This window comes from Poecilia latipinna, unplaced genomic scaffold, assembly GCF_001443285.1.
Source record: "Poecilia latipinna isolate Pla-1442-1.1 unplaced genomic scaffold, P_latipinna-1.0 Scaffold1575, whole genome shotgun sequence".
NCBI lineage: Eukaryota > Metazoa > Chordata > Actinopteri > Cyprinodontiformes > Poeciliidae > Poecilia > Poecilia latipinna.
The window spans coordinates 91,611-103,742 of NW_015114191.1; the positions used below are offsets into that span (position 1 = coordinate 91,611).

Here is a 12,132-nt window from a genome sequence, read left to right on the forward strand (position 1 = left end):
TTTTTTTGTTTTTTTTCATCCAGACGGCTTCCTGCGCCCCCCCTAGGGGGGGCGCGCCCCACAGTTTGGGAACCTCTGGCATAGAGCATGGTACTTACTGCAAGTCTCCTCTGCCTCATCAGAGCCATCTGGACACTCCGGTTCCCCGTCACATCGCCACCGGCCCGGGACACACTGTCCGTTTAAGCAGGCAAACTCAGCAGGGGCGCACGTTTTCCTGGCTGTTGAGAAAAAGAAGCACAGCTTAGATCAGAGCGTGTGAATGTAGGGAAGTAAAACTTGTAAAAACACGGCAGTCAAACCACGCCGGCCAGAAACTGTACACTTGATGTAAATCCCAGCAAACATCCTCTGATCAGAGGAGATCAGTCTCATCATTTCTCTCATTATTCCTGCCTAGACCACGCCACCGCTGACACCCAGCACTAATTATCTCCACTTCCAATCATTTCAGCGACTCTTATTCATTGTGCCGTCTTCCCCTCGCTCCATCTGTCTGGTCGACAGAATGAGCCTCTTCCTGCAGGTTTTCTATCGCAGAGCAGTGAAATGGATGCTAATTGCTAATTCTCAAGGAGGTTAAACGTTTTACCTTCCAAAGCTGTTTGGAATATTAAGACAGCCGGAAAACATATCATGGCCGTAAAGAATCAGAGATATTTAAGGATCGTGTCTTTTAAGGAGTTGGGAGAAAATTATGACCATGAGTTTATCACAGTAGCTTTCTCACTAATCCTTAAAAAACATAAACAAACGCTCTGCACAGAAACTTTGCCAAAGACTCGAACACAGGCAGAGGTCAGAGTCAATCAATTTCCTGACGCTGGTACTCCAGGAGGACCTGTTGTACACACTAATAAATCACTGGCTACAAGCCCTCAGCACAGTTGTCTGGTCTTGTTATTCACACACAACTGTTGCTGGCTCATTTTCCACTTCCCATCGCAGGACACCACAAAATGGATGTGCAGCCAAAGCAAGCAGTGAGCAATCCGAGAACACGTTCAGACTGCCTTGCAAAAGCATTCATGCCTAGACTGTACTTGGATATGATCCTGTCACAATAAGGAATATACCAAACAACAGCACAAGTTAAAATAGGCTTTAATTTTCCCTTTGCGTGCTCCTTTGTATAGTTTGATCCTGCTGCCCTTTAATATTATTGAAAAGCTGCCATGTTGAAAAAAGTACAGCAAACATTTGACACACGGTACAGTGTTAGTTTGTCTCTTTTTTGTTATAAATGTCCAAACTGGTAGTGTTGCTTGTTTTCCCAAACTGAGGATTGTGATTAATATGATTTTGAAGGGAAACGTTTTGTTGAGATTTCATAATCCATTTTATTTATTGTTTTGGTCTTTTTTTATTTATTTTTTTATCTATTTCGGATATTCAAAATGTCCTCTAGTTCCAGTGTTAAATGTTCTTTAAAAATCTAATTTTATTAAACTTTAAGAGGGTACATTTTCATCATTATGCCTTAATCATTATACAAGTTGAAAAAATGGTCTCAAAACGACACGATTATCATTTATTTAAATAATTTCAAGGACAATTTATCGTCCAGCAAAGTCATACATAATTCTCTCATTATCTGACATCAGCAAACTGTTGAGGACTGGTAAGCATAAATGGTGTTATATCAATTTAGTTCCTGCTAAAATAAAGGTTAATAATAACACTTCCAAGACGGGTAACGGTGATATCATTTAAGACCCCTGTTTTAAACCAGTCAACAAATCCCTTTGTTCATTGCCTTTTTAATGACAGATGCTGCCACTTCTGTTACCTTGATTCATTGGTATAATGGCTAATCAAGCGTGTTTGTTTAGTTCCAGGACTACGGAGGTAAATGTGAATGAGCGAGAGCTCCATTCAGTCATTTTTCATTATCACCTGACCTTGATCACGGCTGTGAGCAGGCAATCACAAGTTAAACTCAGATTTTGTCTAAGAATTAACCCAGAGAAAGCATAAACTACTAATTACCACAGAAAACGACTACAGTCAGACTAATTAAAGTCGCACACTAACGTACTATCAACCAAGCACCTACTTATGTCAAGCCCTTCCCCTTTAAATCAGCAATCGATGTTCTTGATCAGACTAAAAGAGCTGGACTTGTTAGGCAGAGGGTATTTGCAGAGAAGGTCAGCTGAGAATCAGCCGTTGTGTGATTTTCCTGACCGCTTTCCAGCTGTAAGAGCCGCGAGAAGTTCCTCACTGAAAAGCACTCGCACAAGACGCCGATTATCACTCACTAATTCTTGCAGCTGGGAAAACACTGACAGAATCTTCTAGCTGCATGTGGAGCAATAAATGTGTTTGTCACAAACTCTTTTATGCTTTTCCTGCAAAATGCATGAACTGACCCGGTTATGCTGGAAAAAAAACAACAACAGCATTTTGCTCTGTTTTCCTTTTTTGTTCTTTCAAGTTTGGGTGTTTCTTGGCATTTCTTAGTATTTGTCTCCGTCTTATTGTAAGCGACGAAGAATATAAATATGTTTGATGGCAATTTTTCTTCAATAAGAAAGGAAACATTTTTCAGTATGAGGCTTATTTTTTTTCTCTTCTATCCTTGGTGACAAGCAGGAATGAAGGCCATTTTTTTTTCAAATCGAAGATGGATAGCTATAGCAAATAAGGACTGCGGCATTGTTTGAATATTTCAATTGTAGTTATGTAATCTCATCAGTCACATGGCATATTTTTGAAATATATACCTCCTTGGTTCCTCAAGGAACCTGTAATTTATGCTAAAATGTAGTTGCAGCGTGGCAGTAGGTGGTAAAGACATTCTGCACAGAGAGAGAGCAGCCAACTCAAACCTTCAAAAGACATTACACATCCTGCTGGGGATATATTAAGATCATTTATTCTCTTTTATTTTAGAAAAGCAAAACTTAACTTCTTAGTATTATCACTGAAAAAAATAATGTGATTAAAAAAAAACGAAAAACTGATGAAAACACAATTCAAGATGAAAAGCTCTGCAGCACTCAGACAGTTTGGACTTTTTTTGATTGCATGAAGATTGGAAAAAAAAAAAAAAAACACTGATGGGCTGCGTATCTCCTGCAGGTCAAACGTCTCCTCATTGTGCAGCTACGCAGAGAAACTGAGCTTCCAACCCAATCCAGCTGCGCTCCACTCATTTCAGTTGAGGTCCGTGAGGGCCACAGTTCACTTGGCAATAATTACCCCGGCCGGCTCATACCATCTGCTTGGAATGACTTTTTTAGTTTTAATTGGGGGCAGGGAGGGGGAGTTTGCAAATGTTAGGCTCATTTGGAAAGTAGTGAGCTTGATAGGCATCAAGACGAACGAGAGATGAAGATCAGCAGGCAGATGGTCGATCCGCAGCACGGCCAACGGAAGAGATGCACACGACTAGATCCCACCACACCCATAGACAAACCACCTCTACCTGCCTGCTCAATTATTAATCACCGATTCCGACACAGGGACACAGTTTTAGCACATCAGAGAAAAACCTAAACAAATGCAGTCTGATGTTATGGTGAGTCATTGCTTATCAGCATTACAAATAGGATATGACTCAGTCAGTCATATATATGTAAACACAGATATATGAACCTAAAGGCTTCTCTCCAGGGAGCAAAGTTGCCAACATTTGCGTTCTTTTTTATTTCCTTCTATAGGTAAATTTCAGACTGTCTTGAATTTATATTCAAAATGAATATATGCAACTTTAAGACAATATTCTAACACCAAGTTTTTAGGCAAACCTGTGGCATAATGATCATTCCTTAAAGATCCGAAATATAGCCCACACACTAACGACTGTGATAAAAATCAACATAAGTGCTGCACACACATCGTCTGAGCAATTAAGTTAATCATTTGACCACTAGGGGGCACTCACAACATCATAGAAGTGGCAATGCAGAGACCAAAGGGGCGTGGCTAACCACTTAAAGCCTTCACCTATTCAATATGTCATATGTATGAGGCATTTCCACTGTATCTGACTGAGCTCCATGTTGTTCTCCTCAGGTAAGCATTGAGGACTACTAAATTACTATTAAATAAGTGTCCAGTAATCATTTGCTTCATTGATTATTGTGACAATTACTCAAAAAAAAACATTCTGCAGATTTTTCATTTAATCACCTAAACTTTTTATACAAAATTAGACATACATTAAGATATTAAAATAATTTTGTTCCTTTTTCAGACAAGAAAATGAACATTTTATAGTCTAAAATGCAATAACCTGCCATCATATTAGACTTGAGCATTTGCAGCAAAGGATGCATGTGCAGCTAAAAGAAAATACCTCCGACATCAACTTGTGAAAAGCTAAACCTTTTCTGCTTGATTTAACACCAATACAGTCTGGTATTGGTGTTAAATCACCAGTCTCATACAGTCTCAGGCTATTCTGCTGATTATTTTCTCGGATCGACTGAGAAATTATTGCATAGCAAAAGGTGTGCATTTGTGTAAGAGCTGGTTAAACTTCTTTTGTAGCTATTCAAGAAATGAGAACAATCAGTTGCTAAAAAGCATTTGGTATTTAGATATATACATAAATAAATAAATACAAATAGACACACAACCCACTATTTCCCCAGTGTTTTATCCAACCATCCATTTTCTAACACCCTCATCCCTTAGTGGGGCCAGGAGGGGTGCTGGTGCCCATCTCCAGCAAACTTTTCAGGCAAGAGGCAGGGTACACCCTGGACTGGTCACCAGTCTGTCGCAGGACAAACAACCATGCACACACACACTCACACCTAGGCCATTTAGAGAGACCAATTAATGACAGTCGTGTTAATGACAGTTGTGTTTTTGGAATGTGGGGGGAAGCTGGAGTACCCGGAGAGAACCCACCAAGCACAGGGAGAACATGCAAACTCCATGCAGAAAGACCCTGCATGGATTCCTGGGCCAGGAATCGAACCAGGACCTTCTTGCTGCAAGTCAATAGTATTACCAACTACACTGCAGCCCTGCCAGTGTTTTATTTTGCAACAAATTATATAAAAGTCCATTATTCATTTTTGGTGACCCTGAGGAGTTGAATGCAGATAATGCAGTGATAAGCACGTTCCCTCGTGTATCAAAGATGAATTGCCTCATTAGCTCAGAGTGAAGTATGGGAGTGTTGTCAAAACAGGAGGCATTATGTATCCTGTCGGCCAAAAGCAGCATGCAAATCACCAACCTCCTAAAATTAATGGGGTGTGATGGAAGCGTAGAAAATGCAGCACGACATCAACAAATCCTGAGACAAGCCGTTCTCAAGATTGTTTTTGTAAGTAATAATTGAGTTTAATTGGGCTGATGCGTGAGTTTAACTGCCTCCAAAGTGCCAGGTGCAGATTTTGTTTCCAGTTTTAATTTACATTTTCAGGGTTATTATGTATCCAGAAGATTCATGTTGTTATTTTAGCTATCGCTAGGCAACATCAAACGCTTTCTGGTCGTTTATATATAAACTTTTGCGTCACTCAGTGGCTAATAATGCAATACCTGCCAATAATTTAATAATTACAGTGCTTTTTATGAAATGGGATAATGTTTAAATTTTGAATGAATGGATGGATGAATTGATACTATGAAAAAAAACTGTTAAAAAAAGTTGATGATATTTTGCCAAAGAGGGAGTGGTGACATTATTATTCTAAACCTGCAAATCCACTTAAAGATGCCATGCAGCTTGTCAGCGGCTACCTGGTGTGATTCAAAACACAGCAATTTCTCTAACCTTGTGTACTGACCAAAGACACACACTGTGCTAATTATAGCCCCACAGCCTCCTAAAATACATGATTTCTCCTTTCCTGTCAGCTCACATTGGCACAAGCACTTGAAGCAAGACTCTGGGAAGCCTCATTATCCCCTTGGAGGAAACCTCACAGTGATTTATGTTCAGGTTATGTTGGTAGACGTCTGTGGGCATTTATCTTGAAGTCAGACAGATGACAAAGTCTCATCAAATACGAACACAAACAGGTGGAAGCGTGTCAGTGCTGCTGTGAAAGCATAGACGCTGATACACTTACCGATGTCGATCGTCTGACATGTTCAGGAGTTTGCAGTTGTAGAACATTTGTTTATTCTTGCTCATAAAAGGATGCATCCTTTTAGACCTTCAAGGCCATAGGAATGCATTATAGTTTATTATATATAATATATATTGATGCACAGTTCTGTTCAAGCACAAAGAAAAGCTTCCAGAGGGGCTGAATTTAAACAAAAACACAAACACGTAACAACATCCACAGGTTTTGCCAAATACGTTTCTACAGACATAACTCAACTTTAAATTTTTCTGTTCCGTTTCCTAGTTTATTCTGGCCGAATATCAACATTTTCATGTTACGTATTGTATCTGTGTATAAACTGAATGTGGGGGGGGAGGGCAAAATCATCAGGAGACTTTGGCTGTTGCTAGCTAAAGCATGCCATACTTTCTCTGTCCTTTAAGCACGCGTAACATATTTGCTAAGGTTAAGGCTCCCTTTACTTGTGGTTGACCTGTCAGCTGCACCTCAAGCAATCCATGTGGCTGCCTTTTGAACAGCTGATTCTTTTAAAAGTTTCAATCTACATTGCAAAACTGTATTATTTGACTGATCTGCTTTGTGTTTTATCAACAAACTGATTTTCATCCTGGTTTGTAAAACTGAAACATTACTTTCAGTCAGTGTGTACTATGTGTTAGAGAGGAGCTGAAACAACAGTCAGTAAACTTTATAATGTTCAAAAGGAAAGCTGTATGTTTTTGATACAGAAGAACAATTTTTCACATAAATTTACACGGAATGCTAATGAAATACGTTACAATCTAATTAAAAAGTTTTATCACAACAGTGACGAAACTGCCCTGCACAAAAAAATAGCTGGTAGAAGCAAGAGGCAAGTATAATGAAAACTAATGCTATACAATAATATTAGAGAATTTTGGGATGCTGATACCAATGATGGATATTGCAATAACTAATCAGTTGCAATATGACTATTTTCTCCACTCCTCACTCTTATTTGTGTTTCCTTTGAGACTTTTACCATTTAAAGTAAATCTGATTTTAATCTTTTCCCCTTCCACTATTAAAAAGAAATTATGAATGTCAAAAAATATCTTAAGACTGGCTTTTATTTCAATCATTCCTTCCGTGAACTGACTTGAATTCAAAGCTGAAAACAACAGAAGCTGTAAAACACAGCTGCCAAACCAGATGGTAGTTCTTGGGTGGACTAACATATCTCTGAACAATAGAAACCCCGCAGGTGCATTGGTGAAGAAAATAAAATCCAGGTTTTCCAAAATTTAACATTCAAAAGCAGAAAACCCTAATGGATGTTTTGATGCATTGACATTTGGTTAAATGTGAGAAAGAGATGGGTAATTCTGGTTAAACTTGATAAAATCCAGACAAACAGGACTTCTTTGCAGTCTAAACTGAACAGAGGCTGGGTAGCACAATTTTAGTGTGTCCTCTCTACTTGGATCTCTTTCGGCTGGAAGAAGCTCTTGGGTTGGAGTGGCAGATGCTCAGTAATGGGAATGAAAGCGATCAGACATGTCAGGTTAAGTATAGCACCAAGCGCAGAAAGTAATTAAACCTGGTGGACCTCTGTAATGAGATGATGGGGTTGTATTAAAAGTGCTTGACACATCATCATGTTAAGCTGTTGGACACATGCAGTCGGATAGTGAACCGAGTTTATTACCTCGAATCATCTATTAAACGTTTGCTTCCCTGTCGTGTCTCCCTAAAAAGCCTCTTTGATAATCCTACAGCAGCACATGAGATGCAACCAGGCTGTAATGTCACACAGCTCTCATTTCCCACTTTTACTTGAACATTTAACCTTGATTCAAGCAGGGATATTACATCCCATTATGGTTTTAAACAACTGCTCTACGAAGCAGTTCAATCGGTTGCACAGGTCTTTAGAATGGGACCTGATCACCGAATGGATTCCTGCTAATGATTCAGCGTGCAACGCAATCGAATCCCTGATAGTGAAATGCAAAAGATTCAATTTCAGGAGAAACCTACACAACAAACACACAGTGGGAAGCATTTTGTAGCAGGACGTAATGGAAGCTCAGTGAAGGTTAACGTAGGCGTCAAAGCAGCAGGCTGCAGACAAACAGCTCGTCTTACAAACTCGTCTATTTTGTTTTTAATCTGAGTAAAATAGATCATTACCGTTTACGTGACTCACAATTTAAACTTTAGTGTTACCACAGGGATTTTCCACAGTAAACTGAAAAGCAAAGGGAAAATATTTGGGTTGAAAAGCTGAAATATGACCAACAGCCATTGATGAAACAATCCTTATTGCAGTTTGTAAATCCATGTCAACAGGTCAAATTATCTACTCTTTTTTTCTGTTGAAACAAATGCAGACTCAAATCCTGTTTGATGACAAGAGTCGGGAGGAAAAAAAAAAACAGGGAGCTTCAAAGACTAATCCTACCAGACAGATGGATGGGTCTTCTGTGTTAAGAACCCAAACTGTATACTTGATCTAGTTTCTTTAAAACTCATGACTTTAATATTAGGGAAAGAAAAATGCAGTATCCCAGATCTGTTTGTTTTCTAATTCTTAGTTACTTTTACAGCTAAACTGTATGAAGTCTTGAGAAATAAATAGAAATCTGCCCCAGAGCTCCTGTTGACAAAGTCTTTTTCATCCCTCTGTGGAACAGCTGAAACTGTAATCACTTCTATCCCCTGCAGTGAATCTGTGTGCTTTAATAGAGACCATATTTAAAAAAAGAATAAAAAAGAAAGAAAATCTACACAAAAGCCAGATGCTCTCTTACAGAGTAAAATACCATTAGGTTCAAATTGAGAGCCTGGGAACAGAACTTCAATATCCTGCAGAGTTTTTAAACCTCCGCACGGTTAATTGTGGAGATCTGAGATTTCACGTTTCTCATCGCAATCAAAGCTGTCGAAACAGAGCTTCTCCGTTGAGATCTCACATTTCCGCTCTATAACCTTTAACAACAAAGGAAGCAGAGATGCTTCGCTTTGCAGTCGAACTGTTAGCAGCAACTTAACCCTGAAAGGATGGCAGCAAACGTGCCGTGATGGGTCTGAAATAGCTGAGCGGTAAAGATGAGATGAGGAATCAACAGAATCCCAAAGCAACTCCCTCCTTCACTTAAGTAAATCTTCCCTCAGTACTTTAGTGCAGCTGAACACACAGGAGACACCAACCACTTAAAGATCATTCTAAATCAGTCAGAAATAATTTGAACTGCTGACCGAATGCATTCAATCATTAAGACCCGAGACTGCATTCATACAGCATGTCAAGACAGAAAACAACTCACTATGTAGTCATGTTAGCATCTCTTTGTTTTGAATTAAACTAAAAAAAGTTTAGAATAAATGTTAAAAACAAAGTATTGTGTAAAATCTACATTTTTTAGATCTACATCATGTCATAATGTTATTCCCTCATCAAAAACAGAACTGGAGTGTTGCTTTGATTTTAGAGCACCTCTCCTCTGCAACTCTCCCACTCAGCTCCTTCAGACTAGCCAGTAGCAATTAGCAAACACCTGGTGGAACTGCATGTCTGCTGAGCTCGTTATAGGAGCTATTTCTCAGTGAAAAGCTGGTAAAAACATTGTTAAAGGGTTATAGAAGATCGATGTTGTGATGACTTCCTGAAGGCAGAGTTTGCAAACTAGCTAAGGCTTTAAGTGTTATAAGAGTTCAGTATTTGCTTATATTTGCATAAGCAAATGTATTAAATATTTGCTTATGTTTAACATGGGGCTCATCCAAGTAAACAAAGAATAAACTGAAAAAAAATCCAAGTTTCAACAAATATTTCTTTTGCTCAGTCTGCTACTTTTTCTTTACTATTTTTTTTTTTTCATCATTTTATACTCAAGACTAGAACCAGGTTTTCTGGACTAGAACCAAATATGGAGAAGCAGCATTCAGCTTCTATGCACCACAAATTTGGAACAAACTTCCAGAAAACTGAAAAACAGCAGAGACCAAGTCAAGGCTAAAAACTCACTTGTTTATAGATGCATTTGGACCATAATAAATGAAACACTGACCAATATATTTAATGTGTGTCGATGATTTAAATGATGACACTGGACAAATTGCAATGTTTGTTACTGGTTTCTCAAGTGACTGTGTGACTTTTTTGTGACTTTTTATTTTTGTGTTTTTATTAACTTTGGACTGCCTTGTTGCTGAAATGTGCCCTTCAAATAAACTTGACTCATTGATTTATTCATGTTCACCAGTTTTCATGGACATTAGGTTTGAACGTTTCTTACTTTTCTCTTGATAGCAGTGGAAGAATTTCACTTTCCCCCCCCCATTAGTGCAACTCTCATCCTATCCATCCCCATTAAGTTTGGCTCAGAGCTTTATTACCTTTTAAAAACGGGTTATTTCTGCTGTCATTTTTCTGGAAAGACCTTCTAAACGCCTGCATCCGACTTTTGACAGCAAATGTTAAAAACTCCCCCAGAATGGGAATGGGAGTGCTTCTGCATATTGAAATGTGTGTCACATCGGATTATAGTGTCTCCCTACTTAATTGAGGGGTAGTTACTTGGAAATGGGAGATTAGCCTTTTACCCCGAGTAGAGAATGAGACATCTCTTCATTTCTTCCCCTCCCTTTAAGACATTGAATTTCACCAAAAAAATAAAAAAAAATAAAAAATTAAAAAGTACTGCATAATGAGTGGTGCGGACCAAATTTTCAGAAAGACCCATTTACTGGCCTGAGGACTAAAGCATATAAATTACTGTCAAGACACTGGGAGCCCACATTACATTACCCACTGCAGGCAAAAAAATTTACATAACTGTAACACTGCCTGAGGTCAGATTTCTTGTTCTAGAAAAATCAGCTTCTAGTAACAGAGGACAGTAATTAAGACACAGTCAGGCTAAAGTCCCAGCAGATGTTTGAACCTAACTCAACAGCTGCATGGAAGCATTAAACACACACACACACGCACACATACGCCCTCCACCTGTGTCATTTGGCCCTTTGTGTTACAAGTCAGGACTGTTTCTTTTCCTGTATCTCATACTGAGGTTATTAGGACAGTTAGATTGGAGGGAAATACAGCAAGTGATGACGCCAAGTTAGCCCACTAAACACTTCCTTTACAGTCCAGAGATCAAGGAGCTAAACTGCTACATAAGCAGCACAAAACAGGATACCTGCAGGTTACAGAAAGTCTAATTTAAGACTTTAAGACCTTTTTGGAAGTTGCTGACCCAATAAACAGCATAAGGGATGATTGTGGGATTCTAATTAGAATCAATCATCGCAAATCCTCCATAGTGCCAAGTTTTAATGTTTTTTGTTTTTTTTGGGTGGGGGGATAAAAAGAGGTTTGCCAGAATGTACCTAGCAAAAGGTACATGCATATGCTAGCCCGTACAAGCTGTTGTTAGCTCGTATAGGTTAACAGCAGAAGCCAGTGGTGAAAACAAGCCAAGTGGTGATAAATTTGAATTTACCCACGATAGACGCAGCAAAGTAAGCCAGTTAACAAGATAGCAACGGTATATTAGCAGCTAGTTAGCAGTAGCTTCATCCACCTCAAGTCACATAATGCAATGGCATGCAATTCAAACCTTTGAGACAAAAAAGTCCAGTGAGATAACAAAACAAAAATCAACTACACATACAACACTATATGGTGATAATATGATGAACTTTATTTAAAAAGGGACCATGTACAACTCGCACATAAATGTCACCATTTGATGGGCTGCACCAAATTATAGCGAAAGTTAATTCACATCTGCAGCCTTTTGACAAGTTACAAAAATGGATATTAAACACAATAATCAAGTAAGGCAGAAAATATAACAAGTATTTTTCCAATCACAGCACACAAACACACACATACAGACTTAGTCACTGGCACATACGTACGCACGCGCGCACGAACACGCGCACACACACACACACACACAGTTAATGTTTACATACCTGAGACGAGTTTAACAATATTTTCAAATTAGATTTGAAAACTCTTAGAGAGCTTCAACTCCTCACATCCATTCAAGGCCAAATTACAGTTTATGAATTTAAAATATTTTAAGGCAGGGGTGTCAAACGTACGGCCCGCGGGCCG

The 12,132-nt window shown here is 38.8% G+C and overlaps 1 protein-coding gene and 1 long non-coding RNA gene across 4 annotated transcripts in view; one reads left to right on the plus strand and one right to left on the minus strand.

The window, feature by feature from the left end:
- LOC106963742 (low-density lipoprotein receptor-related protein 8-like) overlaps positions 1-12,132 on the minus strand; it is a 109,398-nt gene that overhangs the window by 70,862 nt on the left and 26,404 nt on the right. For all 3 annotated transcript variants that reach the window (XM_015058816.1, XM_015058817.1, XM_015058815.1), the window contains exon 3: positions 99-221. In XM_015058816.1, coding sequence (XP_014914302.1) covers positions 99-221 — 123 coding nt within the window. The remainder of the gene's footprint in view (positions 1-98; positions 222-12,132) is intronic.
- LOC106963744 (uncharacterized) lies at positions 5,565-6,122 on the plus strand. The gene is made up of 2 exons (XR_001428250.1): positions 5,565-5,709; positions 5,824-6,122. It is a non-coding gene; the product is annotated as an uncharacterized LOC106963744 (long non-coding RNA).